Genomic DNA, 22,213 nt, shown 5'->3' on the forward strand with positions numbered 1-22,213 from the left:
GCAGTGTCTCAATTACATTTCAATGTAAAACCATGATTATTAGCATTATAGCGCCCTTTACACCTGGCATCAACATGTATCTTAACTGGTGTCACAAAGGGGTATTTTTAACTGTGGTTGTATGAGGTATTTTTCTATAATGAGTGGTTTACCTACATTGATGGCTGTCACCATGCCCCCTTTTTGAGGAAGCAGGAGGAGTACTGGTGTAGGAAGCTAAACAATGTACTCCTGTGGACAGGATCAGCAGGAAAACTCTTAAAAAGCATTTTCAGTGTAAGTGGCTATGCTATATTTAGAGTATTTTCACAGCTTTAACTTGCTTTAAACAGCCTTTTGCAATGGGAAACTGAAGCTGTATTGCTCTCTCCAAAGCCACTAGACTCCATTGACAAAATCAGTCATTTTATCTCACAGAACACAAGAGTTGCTGGTCTACTGCTGCCTCGATCAGTGAGTTTGTGTTTTAGTGTGATTTAGTGAATCTGAACTAACCCTTTAAAACACCAAAGTCACAATAACACAATCAGACTAACAGATCAAGGCAGCGGCAGATGAACAATGCACATACTCTGCGAGGTAAAATTACTAATTCGCTAGTGGAGTTTGGTGTGTTGAGACTGAGGGTTACAGCAGCTTATATGACGCTGGTTTCCCGTCAGAAAAAGCTGCCTGCTGCAGGGTAAAGCAGTGAAAACAAACCCTCTCCAAACCGGGGGCCTGCTGACCGCAGGTACTGTATGTACTGTTGTACAACCTCACTTCAAATAATCTGAGCTTACCCTTTAGATAAAAGCATCTAAAATGGACCAACAAGATAGTCATGCAAACACTTCAAAAGGACACTTAAGATACATTAACTAGTTTTAAAATGAAATGTTGCACCGGATAATTTAAATAGCAGCTAATGTGGAAATAAAAGACCGGGCTGGATGCAGTTTGGAGAGCAACATGCAGCACCTAAGATGCAGTCTTGGCTCGGTTTTCCAGTCCTCTGACTTTTAAGTGAAACAACTGTGAGGTTTCAGCTCTGAGGGTGTTTATATCCACATCCATGAAGAAACTGTAGCCTTGTTCTTTATGTCAAGTGTAAAGGAGGCTACAATTCCAACACTAATCTCCTAACGTGGATGTGAACACGCCCAAAAACTTGACTTAACACTGTGACCTCAAAGCTAATTTAAAATCCAGTTTCCTTGAGTCAAAACATACTTACAACTTTTACAGGAAACACATTATTGCTTGGTGAAAATGCTACAACTAGCTGGCCTGTTATATAGTACAGTATGTGGACATAGCCATGGATGTGATACATGTCAATGCCAGGTAACATGAGGGCCTGTGATATCGTTATTGTTATCTGTTAGTCCAGTGTGGTGGTGTACCAGTCAATAAATGATTCAGAATATCAAATAGTTCTACAAAATTCCCACTTAAGTAAACAAAAAATGTCATTTCCTGTATTAAAAAAAAAAAACATGAAAAAGTTTTACCCTTTTTAGCTCATAGCATATGGAACTGACGGAGAGTTAGTCTGTCGGCTGATGTTGGGGGTGGTGTCTCTCCTACTTCCACACTGTCAAAGTGGTGGTGTTTGTTCTGTGGTGCGGTTTGTGTCACACTTCACAAACTGAAGTCAGGCTTGTCCTGTAGTGTGAGGCAGAGAAGGAGGAGGAGGAAGAGGATTGGGGGTCCGAAGTCTTCTGAGGATTATCTTTAAGTTTGCAGTTGGACAAGGCCTCTGGCACTCCCATTCCCGAGTTTATTCCTGAGTTAAATCCGTGCATAGTAGTGGCGACGATGATGAGTGTGTCAGTAATCACAGAAACGGCTCACGCTCACACCCACACAGTCTCTCCTAGACAAATAGTTCATTGTTCATTGTCCCTAACGGCCCGCTAGTAGTTGAGGAGCCTCTCCCTTTCTGTACCAGCGTAACGCTCATTAGCAGCAATAACCTTCGCCATGTTCACTGAAGGACCTGCGAAAAAGAACATAATCATATTTGATTTAAAATGGCATTAAATCTGCGTTTAAATCTTGTGTGTCTTTCCCTTTATATGTGTGACATTACTGACCGATATAACTGAGCAGTACAGGGAGGAAGATGAGGCCGTGTGTTGCCCCCAGCAACACTATGGCCAAGTACATCCTGAAGTAGAAGACCTGGAAGATCTGTGACTTGGAAAGCGCCAGGATGAGGATACCTCCAAACTTTGTTAACGTGATCCCACTAAATACCTGTGAAAAGGAAATGTTTTATGTTAAACTTGACATTTTTCAGCTACAGTAGCTAAATAAATTTGTTTTTTCCTGCCCTACAAATTTGCTCACACTGATATCCATATTTACCAGCATGCAAAAGTAATTTTTCAGCCCTGGCAGCTTCCTATTTACTTCTTCTTATTATTTTATTAAGAGGTAAAGTAAGACTTACAGAGCTGCCCATGTGAGCCAAAGCCTCCTCAGCCCGTTCCACTCTGTTCGTCTTCATACTTGTGGAAAACGCTCGGACAATATGACTGCAGAACTCCACCGAGATACCACAGCACTGCAAGAGAGGACAGGAAACAACTCAGCACCAAAACATGGAAACACTGGAATAAAAGCCAACTGACTGAAGTTTGCTTTCACTGCCTTTAAATGAATATTATAGGTGAGATGAAAGGCAAGCTTAACAGAGAAAGATCATTTCCTGATGATTATAGCAACATTTTATTTACCAAAATAAGTGGCCTGGCATAAAAAGACTAATTTGGATACACCTACAGCCAACCAGAGCAATGAAATGTGTGACATAGTGCTGAATGACAGGCAAGTTGAGGCAGTGCTTCATTTCAAAGCAGGGAAAAATGGTGGCATTGTGACAAATTTTCTCAATTTACAGTTAAACAGTACACCAAACTACTCCTTCTGAATATGCAATGCAGTAAAAGAACCACTGCGTTCAAAATGTAAGACTTTTCAAATCTGGAGCCCTGACACTGTGTCAGTCATATCAAACAAAAGGTTGTGATCGGCTCAGAAAAGATCCAGGACAATTGAGAATTAGTCTGAACAGGAGGGTGACCAAATGTATCTGCCAGTGCAAATGAAGCATGAGATCATAGATTTTCTGGTTTACAGGCTAAGGGACACGGTGCCATTGCTAGAACTAAGTCAAACAAAGTTTAGAGTAAACAACAGGAGGGGTCAAGCAACCAGACAGATTCTAAACAAATCTCTTTAAAGGCACAACACGTAATGCACACCGTCAATATTCAAAACACAGAAATGAAGCACCAGTCACTTTTAAGCTGAGTGACAAGTCTTTTAAAACATAAATATAATATTAAGCAAAAACTAAACTTAGTGTTTAATGTATTTTACATCAGTAATCATTGTTAACGATGGAATAAACAAGCATTTGCTTTAAATTATGCTCATTAAAGATTGATACATACATTGGCACATTTGTGAATATGCTTTAAATTTATAGGATCAAAATGCTAATTCTGCATTTACGGAGTTATAATTTGGAAGTGAAAGAAAAAGTGTACGCTCCTAAAATTACAATTAATACATGAAAATCAAAATTGTCCGTCGGGCTGACACTACTCGAGTAGGTAACGGTGCAGACGCAGTGCTACATGTCTGTCGAAGCACGAGCGCAGCAGGGAGCATCCATCATAATCAAATGAAGCTGGTACACTGGAAGTTAAAATGATTTACATGATTAATTCAGTACTGGTTAATATGGCCTACGCTCCCAAACACTGCATAACCAATTGTGTTATTACTTGGCAAAACTCAACATGCACACAGGGAAGCCGATCATCTGTGTGGAAAAAAAACAGCTGGCACAAACCACAAACTACAAAGATGGAGCCTGTGTAGCAGGTAAAAGCCCTGCTCCTCCTATGTGACACATGGCATCCAGGTATTTCTGCCATAAGATGAGTCACAGTTGAATCAGAGAGTAGCTGTGTAACATCAAATGGATAACTGTAATTACAACAGACTGTGTGGTGAATAATGGTAGAATTCACCTTTGTTGTCATCGTCAAATACTTGGTTTTAGCAACATGCTAAAACAGAATATTTGGCTTTGACTGTTGGCTAGCACGTGTTATTTGTGATAATGGACTCTGTTCTTGCGATGCTGTCATGATCGGAAACGGAAGTAATTAAACTGGCAAGTAAAATGTTGTCATACCTGATAGAAATAATGGCTAGAACTACAAAAAAGGATGGATGCTCTAACAAGACCCTTTAACCCTAAACTCACCACCTCTGACATGTAAATATTAAATGAGTTTGATGTTGCTTCTCACCATGACGAGGTTCACCAGGGACACTGCGTTGAGGCTGATGCTCCACAGCCACATGATGCCGAACATGTTGACCAGGATCATGGCGATGGTGATGCTGACGAGCACCGCTGACCACAGCTCGAAGCCCAACAGCACCGTCGACACCACAAATATGGACGCCAGTGATATGCTCAGGTTCATAGCTGTGTCGTATGCGATGGTAAGGTACTGCTCGTAAAACACGTAGAAGACACTGAAAAGGAGGAAAATATATGTTAGGATGTGGCTGGTCCATACTATGTACTGTGATGCGTTATATTTATTTTCTTTCAATCCTGTCCTTAATTTTGATGGAGACTTATGAGTCAATTTACTCTAATATTAAATAGACACAGCAGTCTAATCTACTTTTGTATCCTCAAACCACCTTTTTCCTGGAATATTTGACCTACATTAGTGGTGGCGTGACTCTCTATGGCCATTTATAATGTTTTATTTGCTGTGTACTTATCTATGACCTACTTTCCTCCCTAATACCCTTGAACCTTGAGTGCACATTAAGCAAACTTCATTTACAAGTATTTGAATACTGAAAACTTGAACAGTTAACTCTAAATCACTGGGTAAAACTGAAATGATTCACAAAGACAATGATTACAGTATTATTTGTACAGCATATTAATCAAAGGTAGACTCACCTGTAGGCAAACACTTTGTGATCCATTGTCTTTGTGATGTTGTCAGCCAGGATTCGGGCCATTTTTAAAGCGTCTATGTAGTCTGGAGATTCTTTCAGGATGGTGTGGTAAGTCATGAAGTAAGTGGCACCGACCCCCGTGTCGTTGGGATAAAGGTCAACCGCTGTAGCATAGGCTGCGTGACCTCTGGAGGAGAAATGTGGGAGAGTTAAAAGAAAGGAAAAAAAAATTACAAACCACAACAAAACTGGTAAACAGTGAAACTCTAGAACACAAAAGAAGCAGAAGTTAAAGGGAAAGGACCTGATGACATGTCATGTGTTTTCAATGAAAACCTCAAAAACAAAAAGGGAAAAAGAGAACATTTCAGCAAAGCTATAAAATTACCCTTTTCCACACTTGATGTTGGGATTGTCTGACAGAAACATGGGCAGAAACCGCATGAAGTCGTCTCCTACTGGCCTCTGTTTCCCACTGGGAGTCATCGGTCGACAGTGTACACAGGAGGGATTCACCACTAGAAAACATTATCCGTAATTTTATTCATCCACTTAACCAACAGGACTAAAGAAATATACAAATGTTCAGAGACAAAACTGTGAACTGAAAAGAAATAAACTAACAGAGTTGTACTCTGAGATTTTGTCAAACAAAAACAACAGAGTACTGCTGTAAAACAATGATTGTTTTGATCTTAAATGTCGTTTAATGCTGAAGTAGCATGGCTGTATAAACATTTTGGTGATCAGTATATTTTTCTTGAAACTGCATGTGTTTTTAAAACAAATACACTGAATTTCCCCTTGAAATTTATCAGGGGAAAGAATTTTATCAATTGTTTCCTCCATTCTCTTTCACTTGCTTCCCACTTCCTCAAACAAACTGGCTCTTGTTGGCATTACGGTGGTTTTTAACTGTATAAAAGATTGCTGCATTAACACATTTACACTAGGGCTGCAACTAACAATTGTGATTGTCAATCATTATTTTCTTGATTGATTAGTTGTCTGGTCTGTAAAATGCCAGAAAATGGTGAAAAAATGTCAATTAGTCAATTAGTCAAGCATCAAGATACTGCAGTTGGAGATTTTGATAGTTGACAACTACTCAATTATCATGATCCCGCTAAGATGAAAATCTTATATTTTGTTTAGTATTGCCATGTTTCTGCTGTTCTTTTTGCTGTATTATGCCCTTAAACACCTTTTGTTTCGTTTATGCATGAAAAACTGACAAAATGTTGAACCTAATGTCAAACAGCAGCTTTGGACACCAGGCTCATGAGGCAAAGGTTCAAAGCATGTTGACATTAGATAAAAACTCACCCGAGGCATTGCAGAAGGCCCCGGTGGTGTTGTAGTATCGACAGCAGGTGGACTGAGGCTTCACCCAGTCAAAGTAGTCATCAAGCCAAGAGGACGGTGTGAAGGCTATGGTGGTGCTTTGAGTGAAAGGAAAAGTGAAATTGAGTAGATCATATCATAGGTTATCTTCAATATAGATTTTCTTTTGCACCGTTAAACCTTCTGTCACTTACTAGTTGCTGATCAGTGAGGCGGTGTAGACCTGCTGAACCAGAGAGTCATTGTTGCAGCCCACCCCTCCACACACGGCATTCTGGCCCTCTGGACTGCTGTAGTTGAGACCGTCCTCTACCACAAAGTACACTGGAGCTCCAGTGTGGAGATACTCAGACATGTTCTTAAAGTAGTCCAGCACATACGAGTCCTAGATGGAGAGACAGTTTGTCAAAATAGACCTCCACCACAACAGGAATGAACCCAAGGCTGTTATGCATGTTGTTTTGGGAAGACTGCTGCAATAATATAATATACCTTTTCCTCTCTAGTAGACACAGCGTGCTAAAACAATTTGTTGACAAGCTTAAATCTATTTTGAAAGCCAGGATATAGCTGTCTGGCTGTTTTTCCCTTCAGTAGAATTTGTTTTTGTTTTTTTGTTTTTTGGGAATTTAAATAATCACATCACATGACATGCAATTGATAAAGCTTTGTGGATGGCTGACAGGAGCAGTAAAATGAACTACATCACTAAAGTGCGTACAAATATTAAAAGTATAACAATTTTATGTTCTACATATATCAAAAAAGAGGGTCAATAGAAACAGCAAAAACTTACATCAGGCATGGAGAGTTTCTGGTCCAGTCCGATCTCTACTTTATTCACCACAGCAATACTGAAGGAGAGCATTCCCACAAACACTGCCACCTAAACACAGAGAGATGATGAAAAAACAACAAAAACACAAACATCATATAGACAATAACAACTATATTCTTCTAAACAAAAAAAAAAATAAATCACACTAAATCCATCAACACATTAGAATAAAACTTGACAGGGGAAGTTGTCCAAGAGAAAACTGTAGAGACAGATGTGCATGAGTGTCACTGTGATACTTACTATGATCGGTCGCACCCACTCTTTGAGGATGAATGGGGCATAGACTTTCTTGAAAAAGCGGAAGAGGAAGCTGTCCGTCTTCGTTTCCTGACCTTCTGACAGCTTCACGCAGCACATTATGTCGAGTCGATTCTCCTTTTAAACATAACAGACAAGACAAGATTTGATTAAGTGTGACTAAGTCTGTAACTAATTTGAAGGTTGATTCATGTAGAAAAAAATGCTTCAGCTGTGTGTCACTGAGGCCCGAGAGCAAGGTTTCACTGCCAACAATCACTACACTGGCTACTTACAATGCAAACAACAAAACAGAGAGGAACCAAGTCATTCAAGCGGTTAAATTAACCCTGCAGTGATTGGTGGGATGAAAACTTATCACATATCTGCACAGCATTGAATTGTGGCTGTTAAATCTGTAGGAAAACCTTTTCAGGAAACTCCTACAATCACGGTCATCTGTAAGCCCTCCACTGTCATCATTTATGTCACCACCATTTCCCTCCGTCTCACCTCCTGTCTTCTGGCGTCCAGGCTGAGCAAGCTGACAAAGCAGCTGATCTGCAACAGGAAATCGATAAAAACAGCCAAGCCAGCAAACAGAGAGAATGTCCTCACTGCAGGCATGTTGGACAGGGCCCCTGCAGAAGACACAGTCAACAGTTTCATTAGCATGTGACTCAACAGGAAACTATAACACATTTTATAGCAACGGTGTCAATCCTGTCCACATAGATACTTTTCTTAAATTATGAGGGAACATTATGATTTAGGATACATATGGTGTAATTTACATTGTCTGCATAGATACATGGCTGTATTAAAAAGTGATCTATTTTACCCAGGAAGAAGGCCACTGTCTCAGAGAAGGAGGAGAGGAACATGCTCGGGGCTACGTCTCCAAGAATACGACCAATCTGCTGGTGAAGCTCCTCCTGGGGCATCCGCTCATCCCTCTGTTGAGAAGAACAGAAATTTCTTTTAGCGGGTTTAACAGGTTTTATGGGCAGCATGCAAAAAAGGTTTTATCACTGAAATTGAGATCTCTTTTTAACCTCTTCCACTCCACCCCCCTTAGCATAGACAGTTTTGTCTTTTTTTTTTAGTAGGGGGCAGGGGCTCTTTATAGGGAGATAACAGGTATACAGTATACGCCACATAGAAGTGGTTTACACTGTGTTTTTGTTATTTTGGTAAATATCAACACTTAATATTTGAAATTCATTAATTTTCATTCAACCTATTTTTAGTTCACTGAGATATATTGAGGAGTGGCCCTCATTTTCAATGATGCTGAGATTACATTAGGCAACAAAAGCAAAAATACAATACAAGCAAGGCAGGAAAAAACAGAAAGGTCATAAACATAAGACAGACAATACAAGCTAAATTACAATAATGGTTAAGATAATTTCTAGTTATAGCAATAACATAAAAACATTAAGATTTCTTTTGTAATTACATTTTTGAGGTTTTCATGCCTTTATTTTGCATAGAGACAGCTGAGATAAAGACAGGAAAGGGACTCTAACCTATGGCCACTGCAGAGGATTGATAGCCTCTGTACATGAGGCAAATGATCAACCAACTGAGCTACAGAAACACCCAATATCATGATTTCCAAGCATGTTTTTGAAATCCCACAGAGTTATGAATGACTCAAGATTTAGAGTGCATCATAAATTAATCCAAGTTCAGAATTGACGCTCGTGATTTTAATACTTTCAGTACTCATTTTCCACAGTATCAATAACTTGGTAACAGCAGTGCTTCCTGGTTCTCTTGTCTCTCTAACAGCCGGCTGACACGCACCGTTGCAGTGCCCACATAATCCCGCCTCCTCTCAGTTACTCACAGTGCCATCTTCTTCTCATCATTCCTCTCATTTCCTCCAGCTGAATATCCGTTGTCACGTTCTAGCCGAGCCTCATGTACTAGTTTTATTGATCTTTCAATTAAAATCTAAACTCTTATATTTGTTCATTCAGGGTTGAGTCCACTTTCCCTGTGGTATAAAACAAAATTATCGGATATTGCTATTTTTTTAAGATATTGTATGAAAATTAGAAATTCTAATTCAGTGTTCTAAGTCATCTAAAAACTAGGAACCTGAAGATTTATCCGAGGTGGAGCTTAGCACTGTGTGACAAGTTTTTTAAGTCATAAATCAGTAATGAAAATCAGGTTTTGTTAGGTGCTTATTCAAGTTATGTGTCATAAGTTTTTTGAGTTGATACTATTTGTGACCATTTTTTACCACTCGAGAATTATTGAAAGGGTCAGAAATCCTTCCAAAATACTGCATTAAGACACCAAGACCTTGACAAAAACTATGGAAAAAATCACGCTGTGATTTGGTATCAAAACCTTTTGACATTCTGGAGAGATTTCTGTAAGACCTGCATTTTTTGGAGTCTGGATGACGAGCACTTCTGTTTTAGAAATTGCTCAGAGGCCCCCTTACTGACAATATGTCTCTATTTGCGGTTGTGAAATGTCATGAGGCTGTGATTACCCTAGAGGTCATAATAGGTCACTTTTTACAGTCAAAAAATGGTCTCACTGCAATGAACTGGTTACTTTGAGGACTAACATCACTAAACATGAATATAGCTGGGCTAACTGAATCCACACGAGCTTTCTAGTTAGACCTAATTTATGCAATTCCAATACTGTTCATGGACCCCAGTATGCAGAAATAACAGAAATAACACATTTGTGAATTTTCGCTACATGCATGCTTTCCAACACTGCATGGGATTAGTATAAATTGGGCATGTCCTTAAAGGGGAGGCTCTTGGGCAACCCGTTGGTGATGGGTAATTAAACAGTTTAGTGGACTGGGAGAAGGGAGGTTACCTGGTACGTCTGTACTATAATAAAGATGTTGTCGACTCCAACAGCCAGAACCAGGAAAGGAATGACTTCGATCACAATGAGGGTGAGGGGGATACCAAAGTAGCTGAAGAGCCCCAGTGAGGAGGACACAGAGCTGAGCACAATCAGGATACCTGCTATACCCAGAGAAATCTTAGAGTCCACCTGTACGAGCAAGAAGAAAGAGAATCAGTCGCTCCCTTTTACACTTGAGTGGCAGCAAGTTGTCAAGCATGTTGTACTGGTTTTGTTGAGTTTGAAAAAAGCAATCCGTCAGGCTCTTACGTCACAGGCACACAAACGCTGTAGCGGGTAAAACTATTTCAGATATGGATGATGTAACACTTAGAGCTAAAAAAAAAAATGGATGACACACTGTGTGAAAATGATGATGATTTGGTGCTCAGGCTCTCACCATGACTCTCCTGAAGCTGTGGATGTGACCCAGGGCCAGGGAGATGTAGATGAACATGATGGCATAGCTGATTACTACGGTGCTGATGTCACTGTTGCTCTCTCTGTCTATTTCATCTTCAATACTCCTCTCTGCACTGAAGGCGATGGTCAGGTTGGGGTTTTTGAAGTCCTTCATGAACTTGATGAATCTGAAATGCACACAAAAAATACAGTAAGTACATGTAAAAGAACCATTAACACTGACTTTTCCTGGCTTAACTTTTAGTAACAGATTGTTGTCTCACTCTTTCTCCCATGCCAGAGCTTTACCCAGCCTGACAGGGTCGTTCAGGTAGTTGTTGAGTGGAAAGGTGATCACGAGAGCGGTGGCATTGTTGTAGTTGGTTTCTGCAAAGCAAGGAGACAAAAGAAGATGCATTCATTGTAAAATTATGTCCATTACTTAAACAATCCTGACATTAACCACATTAATAAAGATTATCAAACTGGCAGTTACAGCAAAACGTTCCTTTCAGTGGAGAGACAAAAGCAGCACAGATAAAATTCCCCAGAAAACCCTGGCTGCCTGTTTGATAAATGGTTGTGGCTGGTTGCTATAGCAGCTCTCAAGATTATCAGAGGAAGAGGTGCACATTTTTCAGTTACACTTTCAATGAAGACCACATCTATTGTGCATTAGGGGGGAATTCATACGGAATTATGCTATAATAATACAATCAACAAATTTGACTTGTAATTCCTTGCGTTTACATTTCTTACATAATGATCACTTATGATGTAGCAAAGATTCCTTTAAGTGCCCACTTAACTGACCACTATCAATGAGGCATGTGTTGTTATAGATGTATTTTGGTTTGGGCCTGCCAAAGGAACTGTAGATGTAAATAAGCCCTCAGCTATAATCTAGTAATCACTGTTGCAGGTATAACACGGCTATGATCTGGTACGATCCATCACATGGTGTCCCTTTTAAGTAACATACATAAATAAATACAATTTATTTATATTATCGTTTCAAACAGTATGCTTGTAATGTGGCTAGGGCTGCAACTACTGATTACTATGATTTATCTGCTGATTATTCTCACAGTTAAATGTTATCTAAAAAAAATGGCAAAAATTAGTGAAGAATGCTCCTCACAATTTCTCAGGACGCAAAGTGACGTCTTCAAATAGCCTCTTTCGTTCAACCAGCAGTCCAAAACACAAAGACTCTTCATTTACTATCATAAATGACAACATTTAAGAAGCTGGTACCAGCAAATATGTGACATTTTTGCTTAAAAATGACTGAAAAGATTAACTGATTATTAAAATAGCTGGAAACTAATTTTATTTTAATCAACTAATAATTTCAGTTCTAAACCTGACTGCTACACTAAACTGTATATTAGTGATACAACTTTGGGTTAACACTGCCACATACATACAGCTGGTTAATGTACAAGTTCAATGGCCCAAAGAGCACTGTGGGGTTTTTTTTATTAGTACAATAAAAAATTCTACGGAGAGGTTGTAAACAGATTATGTTACTGTTGTAAACTGAAAAACTACCACTGTTTTTCACTCCTGTGCCCACTGAAAGCGTTAATCCAGCTCACCATCGTAACCTCCGAGGGCCAGCCAAGGGAAGACGGGGCCACCAAAGGTGCCTAAACAGGGGTCATGGAGCATAGTGGTGTCATTGAGGGACGCTGGTGCACTATGAAAGAACAAAAACAACAATCACAGTCATTATGAGTTTAACATTCATCTGTATATGTGTCTGCTCTTAATGCCGTGAGGTTAGAAATAACAGATAAACAACAACTTTGTGACAACCAATAAGGAAGCATGATTGTGCTACTTTAGGAAGACTCTTTCCCCCACAACAGTAGAAAATGCAAATGCCAGCAAAAAAATAGATCCTCGTGAGCTGCAGGTGTTAGATTTCAACACTGGTGTATTTTCTAGAGGTTTTCAACAGCAGATTTCCATTAACAATTAAGTTACGAGCAAAGGCAAAATTCGAGACAATGCCAGCTTATTGGTTAACATCTGAAACCACAAAAAAAGAAAGTGAACCAACTTGAGAAAAATCACCTGACACAGTAGAGGAAGTGGCTGTGAAAGTCAGCATAGACATAGAAGTCGTCTCCTATGCTGTGGTCCAGCACAGCGTGGCTGTTCTGGAAGTAGTTGAGGACACTCAGGATGGTACAGTTGTCATTGTACGGGGCCAGCGGAGCCAAGCAGATGTCCTTCAGGGTGACTTCCTGGCCTTCATATGTGGCTACAATGCTTTCAATGTCGAGTTGCAGATCCAGCACCTGGTTGATTGAGGTTAGAAAAAATGTAAGCAGATAAAGAAAGGAGAAGGAATAAACCCAAACCAAACCACAGTTTTAGACTTGCAGCTGTGCTTCACATGCAAAGTTTCTGTCTAATCTGGTAACATAAACATTTCTTTATAAAAATCACAGCATGGCTCTGATGACAGACTACTGTCTCCCATTAACCAACCTGGTGCAGGATGTCTTTGTCAAGGATGGCTCCAAACGGGACGTCTGATCCTACAGGGTATGGGGAGTAGGTGAAAGTGTCATTGAGAGGAGTGGTTATAATGAGCTGTACAGTTCTGAAGAAGGGTCCGAAGTGGCTGTCGAAGTAGTCCTTCTCTTGGCGAGCCTGGCTGGTGGGAGATGACCACAGGTCGACGGGGTTTGTGGTGATGCGCATGTGGACCAGGCCGGCAGAGGAAGCCACCACCAGTATCAGGCTGCCCACTATGACCACAGAGGGGTGCCGCGCGCAGAAGGAACCCCAGGAGCTAAAGAGGTTCCGCAGAGAATTCTCAAACCGCTCGCCCAATGTTTCACAGCACGATGCATTTACTGAAAGGAGAGACTGGGTGTTAGTCTATGTCATGCAGCAATGATGCAGCAATGTTATTACACATTAAAAGCAATGCAATTACAAGGGTTCCTTGGTATGCATTATATTGAGGTACTGTAGTGCTGCAGAGATGTCCTGGCCCACAAATCTTCTTCTCCACATGTAAGAATCCATCATGATTTTAATAGTTTTTTCTTTTTTTTCAGTTAAATTAAAAATTGTGATGCACAAATGATCATACCCACTAAATGAGCATCATATCACAATCCAAAAATCTGTCAAAATAGTCACAATAATTTCACAAAAATCTTCAAAGATATTTTCCAGGCTCAAATTTCAAGACTTCTCGGTAGATTTTTTCAGACCATATTCAGTATTTAGCTTTCTTTTCCCAATAGGAGTTCTTTGTCAGCAAGGCTTTATATCTGAAATAGTCAAACTAGATTTCAGAGCATTGCATTTACACCTTGTGCCCATCCAGTCCACACACCTACGTAGACAGCTGGACAACATTCCACTGTCAAACATCTCTGGCCCAAAGAGGAAGTAAACTAGCCAGTCCAGTCTTGTGTACCTACACACCTATTATTTTTATATTACATTATAGTTTCATGGCATGTTTCTAATGTAGAACTGAAAATGAGTTGAAAAAGTTAAGTAATTTCATTTCCACAATGTCTGTGAAGCCTTAGTTCTTCACTGTGTACAGTGCGATGAAACACTGATGAATGGTGGCGCTACAGTTATAAGACACTCAGGGCTGTTTGGCGGGCTGTAACATACAAGAATAAAAGCAGCTCTGCATAGAAGTGTATGTTCAGTCACAAAACATACTTCATGCCTTGCTTAGAAATCCTGAATTTTATATTTCACAAACAGAGAAGGGGCAATATTCTGGAAACACAAAAACTTTTCCATACTCTTCTTTTTTCCATACTTATCCAGACATTGAAATAAAAATAAAAATAAAAATCAAATTCCATACTCTTCCATACTGTGTAGGAACTCTGAATTACAGGCTCAACTTTTGTTGACACAGAAAGAAGACAAACTTGCCATCATTCATTACAATACCTTGATTGGGGTTATCACTGTTGAGAGACAGTGGGTTATTGCTGTCCAGTATAGGGCCATACTCAGACATGATGGTCCGTTTCCTGTATGGACAGACAACAACACAAGACAATTCAATATTCAAGCATCAGAAACAACATATTTTTTCACAGTGGGTGAGAGTCTGCAGGTGTAACACGTGAATCCTAATAGAATACGCCACAAACAGCCCTGTACCTATAACACCAGGATCCAAGCACAGCTGCAATAAAGATAAGCAGGAAGGCCATGTAAGAGATCCACATGATGACAGTCATGGCATCCATGCCCAGGATCGTCCAGGGAGGGGGAAGAGGGGGAGGCACAGGTTTGGGGCCACAGGCGTTTGTGCAGTCCTGACAGGAGCAGGGACCTGAACCATCCTCCAGGCCCTCTGTACAGGCGTATGTCTTGTTGTTCATGGGAGTATAACCAGCCACCGGGAGATCTAGAGCAAAGAAACAGCTCAGTGAGTTAATCATGCAAAGAGTAACACATGCAGCAAAGGAAACAGCAAACATCTGTTTAATGTTCATTAAAGGAAGTAGCAGGGATTTTCTCTGCAGCATGATCATTATCTTATATAGAGAAGTACTACAAGATTATTTACCTGAGAATATCGGGATGATGGGAAAAGGGGTCTGCCCATTTTCAACACTGAACATGTACTGGATCCAGTTTAAGGCAGTGCAGTCCTTTGCCTCCTTCCCACACAGCAGCGATAAGGCCTTCACATTGCTGGATGGAGCCTGGACGTCCTTACAGGCATTGTACATAGCTGAAAAAGTCCAATTTGATTATTTTTTAGGGAAAAACTCAAGATTTTCACTAAGATAGAGGGATAGTTTGGATTGTTTGAAGTGGGGTTGTGTGAGGTAGTTACTGATTGTCAGTAGGTGGCAGCTGAAACACACTCAGCTTAGGGAAGCAACAGGAGTCCTGGTGTAGGAAGCTAAACATATCTTAGGCAACTAAAAAGGCCCATTTAAAAAATATCAATTCAAGTGTATGCTGCATGTAGAACACTTTGACTGCTTTACCTTGCCATCAGACAGCCTCTTCTGATGGGAAACTGCTGTCATATAAGCCAAATATCATCCTCTTCAAACCAACCAAATTCCAATGGCGAAACTTGTAAAACACTGGAGTGGCTGGTGTACTGCTGCCTCAATCTGTTGGTTTGTTTGTGTTATTGTGTGACTTCAGTGCTGTAAAAGGTTAGTTTGGATTCACCAAACTCACACAATAACACAAACAAACAAACAACAACCAGCAACTCCCGTTTTCTGAGAGGTAAAAAGAAGAGATTTTGCCAGTGGAGTCTGCTTGGTTTGGAGAGGGCAATATTTGGCTTATGTAATGGTGGTTTCCCGTCAGAAAAGGCTGCCTGCCAGCAAGGCTAAGTGGTGAAAATATATCATACACCTAAAATTATATTAATTTTTTAGGTAGCTAAAATATGTTTTGCTGTTGACCCTGTCCACAAAAGGGACATTGCTTAGCTTCTGTGCTGACGCTCCTCTCTACTTCTCCACACGTTTCAATTACCACCTACTGTACTATCAATAAGTTCCTCATACAAGCTGCCCATTTTATTTGCCAAAAAAAAAAAAATGTTATGACCGTTAGTCACCGACCGAATTACACAACTGAGAGCATGACTTCATGCTTAAGCAGAGAACATATGAGGTTTACTCAACAGATGTGACATGCCATGGAAATAATGAGGGTGAAACTGTTTTTCATATCATAAATCAACATGTAGCTGTGAACTCACCATTAGCAAATGTCTTTCCAATGAAGTACTGCACTTCTATTACATTGGTCCCATTGAACTGGGTGGCATTCATGAACTGACTCTGGTGGGGACTGCATGTCAGCTCACAGAAGAGGGTCATCAGATTGAAGAAACATGCGGGACACCTATGAAGAGATACAGAGAGGTAGCGAAGCAGAATTTTAAAAATGATAATTCAACCCAAAATCAAGACATATTTTTCCTCTTACTTGTAGTCCTATTTATGCATCTAGATCTAGATTTTGGTGTGAACAATAAATTATGGCATCTGAGCAGCACATACACTGACAGATTTAAAAGGATAAAGTCCACTCTTTGTGTCCTGAAATTCAGAAGGGGAATTATAGCACTCTTCCTAGCATGTCATGCGCTTGATTAGTTAATGTTATAACTGCACTGCATACCGAGACAGAAACTGAAGGGGCAGCTCGAGACTCCCTTTGAGAGTGCGCAACTGGTCAACATCACAGCAGACTTTTCGGTCTCCGTAGTCATATCCAGGACAAAGCTCCTGCATGCAAACACAAACCAGAAACATGTTGACACATGTTTTCCACAGTGCAAAGTAAAGCTCTGCTAGTGGAAAGCAGAAGTAGATGGTAAGACATTGGTTTTAGCATCAAATGTCAGCAATAACATCACAAAAGCAACAAGATGCAGTACGCACTTTTAGAAGTTCTTCACCCGCAGAAGGTAGTGCTTTTGGAGGACCAGTGTAGTTGCAGTTGTACTTTTTTCCGTGCACCTTTTGAGACTCCCCGCACTCACCATACCACACACAGTGCTGGGCCTCAGCCTGACAGAAAGACAACAGAAACACAGTCATCATTTGTGTACCGTGTTCATGGAGCAAATTCATTTAGCTCTTTTGTTTCAACATGCCAGTCTGCAAACAACTTGTACAATTACTTTAGAGCATGAAAAATGTAGTGTACCAAGGGACTGTGCATTTACATTTCCTCTGACTGACCTGTAAAGTTTGGAATTTAAATGTGTACAACAATGTACCTGGAAACATTATGTACAGGAGTACAGAAATAAATACAGACCTGACATGCAGTATGTATTTTTCTTTGTCATTATGGTCCTACTCTGGACCAGGAAATCTCTACCACATGAACTAAGATCTGCTACATCAGTGTCTTCTTTCCCACAAGCTTTTACTTAAGTTTGAAGTGTGTGGTTAATGAGAAAAAACTTTTATTTTAGAAATTAGTATTAGGCCTTGTTATTATTCCCATTTTAATAATTATAATAATTATAATAATAACAATGATGATGATAATAGTAAAACGTACTTTTGTTATCTTCTTAGTCGACTGGAAACCCCTAAATGGCTTATATAAAAACCCAGCAATGTTGTTTCCTATGAACTTTGATTATAATATAATCTATAGGCTTAACAGATGAGATGCATGCAATTTACTGCCTTGCACTGGAGATTGCTATAATTTTGCTTCTTGTTCACCTAGAACAGTGATTTAAGAGTCTATATCCATGTTTGTGACGTCCAGAAATATTTTTAAAAAATGATTTTATGAGTAATGATGTGCAGCCCATCCCCCCTTCACAACTCAAATACCCAGAATGAATGATTAAACCACAAACAAACAGAAGTCCATCTGGAGCTGAAGAATTCAAAAAGTAAGAAAAACAGGAGGGAAAAAGGCCATAACAAAGATGTGAAACAGTTATGAAACTGTATGTTAAACTAACTTAATGGCCACCTCCCTAACGTTAGCTATTTGATATGTTGTTCATTTTTTTGCTTTTCATTTAAAAGCACATTGAGTCTGCGCCTGTCATATTGAAGGTGCTATATAAATCAAGATGACTTGACTTGCAGAGTCTGTTGAATCTTATGTAGCTTTTTACTGAAAGAAGCCTACAGCTATTTTTATCTAGCGAGGAGAAGAACAAGGTCTTGACAACAAATCAAAGATAGCCGAAACACACCAAGTTCCTCTAAAGGCTGCAGTGAATGGACCATGTGACTCAGTTTAGTTGCTCAAAAAGGTCTTAACTGTTCTGACCTGAGCTTAAAGCTGGATCTTTTTACCTTGAGGTTTTATATTTGCCAGGCTAAACCTCTGGCCATGTTTCATATCCTGTGTTTCTAGTATCTCGTGCTTTGTATGTCTGAAAATAATCATTTCACTTCTGCAAAAATGTTTCTTTACAACCCTGCATCTGAAGTGCAAGCCTTGAAAAAGAGACAAAGAGTCAGGTTAGTGACATTGCCCGATGTTATCTTGACTAGCACGGGTTTCAACGTCAAAAAACGAAGGCCAGGAAAGGAGAACTGTGGTCAGATTTCTATGGCAACATAACAACATTCAGCCAGTGTTGATATAAGATCGATTGAGCACTTGAAACATTTGCTTTAAATGTGATACATTACAGAAAATATAATAGCATATTATTAGCACTGTATAAGAATGTTTAATACATTTTAATAGTACTGATAGCTTGAAGCCTCGGCTGTCATGGTTTTCTTTTATATGTCTATTCAGCATCAGAGCTGTCATGTGTTTGTTGCTGGGAGGGTTGACTTAGGGAAGTTAATTCACTTACTCCACAAACTGTTTTATGAGTAAGCCCAGTGTTACACTCTGGCCTACTTGTGCCTTGTGGGATTGAGTTCAAGGGCAGCCTTCAAATGTCATTATTTTCTCGTTTTTTTTGCAGCTGCAGACAAGGCCATGCAGCTCTCACTATATACCAACTCCAAAGTCCACTTCCCTAGACTCAGAACTGGTTGTAAGAGACTTGTTTGGATTGAGTGAGACCCAGAACCCTGCAAGGATTGTTCTCGTAGTTCAGAAACATAACAGAAACCTGATGACTGACCCCCTCAACCACACAAAAGCAAGACATTTCTGTAAAATCCTTTCACTGCAGTCTCCAAATAATCTACATTTTTAATCATCTCACATCGTCTCTTTTTTTGACAAGTATGCTGATAACAACAGTAATGATTAAACAGATTAAAAACAAACATTTTAGCATAGGTTTGAAGTACTTCTATGCATTGCAGTGCATTGACCTGATTACCTCAAAACTACTGATGACAAGTGAGTGAATGATTGTCTATGTCTGATTAATCAAAAGGATGGAGCAGGGGGCACGTGTGACAGATTTTTGTCTGTAATGAAATGACATCTTCAACAGAAAGCCTATTCCACTGGTGGCTGTAGGGCAAATCTGACCCTTAAACTAACTCAATCTGGCCCTTTCATCAACTAAAAATATAGGGAATATCATTGTAATTTTCGTTAAATTGCATAGTAACAGATCTAGGTTTATGGGTGGTTTATTAGAGGATTATAATTCATTGGTGATGTCTGTTGCTAAGCACAGAGACACTTATTATTTTAGAAAGTTCTAACCCAAGCTGTTTAAGCAGAAGTAATTCAGGAGTCAAACTGAAGAGAAAAAGTTAAATGTAACCCTGTGATTATTAAAGGACCTTCTAATCTAGCATTACAGTGGTGCATTTTTTCAGGTACTTTTCGGGTACTTTTGTTTTTGCTTTTCCTATTGTTTTACACACACACTTTTAACAAATCTGACCCTTGTAAAATGTAATTGAATAGGCCTGATTTCTGTTTTCCTTTCTGACTTAAAATAATATTCACTGAATTAAACTACAAAAGGACAAGTTTGTGAACATACAGAAAAGGCAGATCTTGTATATTACAACTTAATGTCCATCATTCATTTGATATGAATCTTTTTTGTAAACTGGCACAAAATTATCAACAGCCAAATGCTGGTAAAATAGACAGGTGGCTGGTAAATTTGCTACAATCACCAACCAAAAATCAATGATAATCTACAGAATGGTTGGTAAAATCTGAACACTGACTAGCCATATGGACAGTGAACACTAAAGTGTATTTTGCACCCTGTTTGTAATCATCAATGTCATCAAAGTATAAAGGATTATTAAAAGATTTTGTTGTCCTAACTCTTAATTCACAATAATTTCACACAGAAAATTATATTAATTTACATTTTCAAACAGAAACAGTCAAATTAATTTTGCAACCCGTTTATAATCAATATTATCAAGGTATAATAGATTATTTGATGATTTTGTCGTCCTAACTGTTGTAATTTCTAGATACTTACTTGTTGTGTATCATTTATTATTATTTTACTTTTAAGTCTTATCCTTCAATACAGTTGTCTCGACAATCAAGCTTATGTTCTGCCACATTTAATATATTATATATACACTGGGTAAATCCAAATAAAAAAACAATTTCATACATAAAAAAAGACATTAACCTTCACACAGCAATAGTCAAATTGATTTAGCATTAGCTAGCTAGCTTCCAGCCGATCTAACGTCTGCTGCCTAAATAACAATAACGCGCTAACGTTGCAGATTCAGTGTTTTTCTCTCCGGCTTTCTGAGCAACAGTACCCGAAACACATTTATCTGAGCTTTATTTTAATAACTAGTTGGAATATGGTGGTGATTGTTATCTGTCAACATGTGACAGAGTGAAACTCGTTTCCTCGACCGGCTGTGAATCCAGGATACCACAGATATCAACACTGTCTGTCACTAAGGAGTGTCACAGCTAACGTCTTTTATCATTCACTGTCGGCTTTCGCTAACGTTACGATGCTGCTGCAGTTTCCAACTAGCAATAACACTAGCTACTATGTTTGAGCCACCATTAAGCCTGCTGCTGTCTAACTCTATTTTTACCCGCGTTAAAAAGAGTTTAAACCCTAAATAGCTCTACTGACCTGAATCTTAGTTTCGCTAACACCTCAGATAAACATCACACACTAGCTGTAAATGCAGCCCGAGCTGAGTCATGTTTTAGTCACGAGAGCACGGACGTTAAGTTTCACTCACCCATCGAAAATGTCCCTCTGACAGGAGGATGATGAAGACAAGTAAACATAAAAAGCTTCTGCCTGTTGGGACTCCCATGCCTGTTAGTGAAGAGACCGAATCGAAGTGACAGTCGAGTCAAAGTTTTGCATATATTGTTGATGGTTTGGTCTTCTTCTTCTTTGGATTATTTGTTCGGGTCGGAGACAAAATGTTCCGTCGGTGCTGCCACCACATGGCGCTGAGGAGGAACTACACCTCAACGCCAGCGCCACACTGTATCTATTATATCAACTGCTTTTTCTTTTTTTTTTAATCAACCGGCTTCTTAATACGAGCGGTTGTTTTGCCCACAACACAAAGATAATCAGTTCACTGTCATAAAGGACCAAAGAAACCAGAAAATATTCACATTTAAGCAGCTGGAATCAGTATTTTTTCAACTGATTATCAAAATAGTTGGCAGATATAATAATTAATTAATTGTCAATTAATCAATTAATTGCTGCAGCTCTAGGTTTGTATAATATTATAAATAATTAAATATCAGACTTAAGCAGGGATAAAACCAACCACCATTTTTTTCTGTTTTTGTCCCTGTTGTTTACAACAGAAACACTCCACTTGTTTGTCCAGAGGCCACATCCAGGGGCCAGCAAATTAACAAATATTCATTGTAAACTAATTTATCAGATAAAATAAATACATAATAAAATTATCATCTATATATAAAAAACCCATAACTCACTTTTCTTTGAAATTATTTACTTTCAAAGTAAAGGATTTATTAAATAAATTAATTAACTAAATGGTAGAAGGTTTGACCCTAGGCCTGTATGACAGATACATCATCATCATGCGTTTAATAAGAACAACTGAATTTTAGCTG

At 39.2% G+C, this 22,213-nt stretch overlaps 1 protein-coding gene across 1 annotated transcript; it reads right to left on the reverse strand.

The window, feature by feature from the left end:
- Positions 1-208: 208 nt before the first annotated feature.
- npc1 (Niemann-Pick disease, type C1) lies at positions 209-21,914 on the reverse strand. The gene is made up of 25 exons (XM_084731962.1): positions 21,346-21,914; positions 17,137-17,265; positions 16,874-16,980; positions 16,449-16,594; positions 15,282-15,449; positions 14,870-15,119; positions 14,654-14,736; positions 13,208-13,578; positions 12,788-13,014; positions 12,307-12,407; positions 10,990-11,092; positions 10,704-10,893; positions 10,271-10,453; positions 8,253-8,367; positions 7,925-8,052; positions 7,415-7,549; positions 7,130-7,219; positions 6,528-6,718; positions 6,316-6,431; positions 5,378-5,507; positions 4,991-5,176; positions 4,314-4,545; positions 2,438-2,551; positions 2,079-2,241; positions 209-1,981 (listed from the first exon to the last, which is right to left on the reverse strand). The coding sequence occupies exons 1-25, from the start codon at positions 21,421-21,423 to the stop codon at positions 1,899-1,901; spliced, it is 3,819 nt and encodes a 1,272-aa protein (XP_084588088.1). The 5' UTR covers positions 21,424-21,914; the 3' UTR covers positions 209-1,898.
- Between the last annotated feature and the right edge of the window lie 299 nt (positions 21,915-22,213).

The sequence above is a fragment of the Lutjanus erythropterus genome, chromosome 12 (assembly GCF_056507025.1).
Source record: "Lutjanus erythropterus isolate fLutEry1 chromosome 12, fLutEry1.hap2, whole genome shotgun sequence".
Lineage (NCBI taxonomy): Eukaryota > Metazoa > Chordata > Actinopteri > Lutjaniformes > Lutjanidae > Lutjanus > Lutjanus erythropterus.

Coding starts and splice junctions, on each gene's coding strand:
- npc1 (XM_084731962.1), bottom strand. CDS start 21,423: ATGGGAGTCCCAACAGGCAGAAGCTTTTTATGTTTACTTGTCTTCATC. Junction 15,120..15,281: donor CATCATCCCGATATTCTCAG/GTAAATAATCTT, acceptor TCTTTGCTCTAG/ATCTCCCGGTGGCTGGTTAT. Junction 11,093..12,306: donor GGCCCTCGGAGGTTACGATG/GTGAGCTGGATT, acceptor CTTGCTTTGCAG/AAACCAACTACAACAATGCC.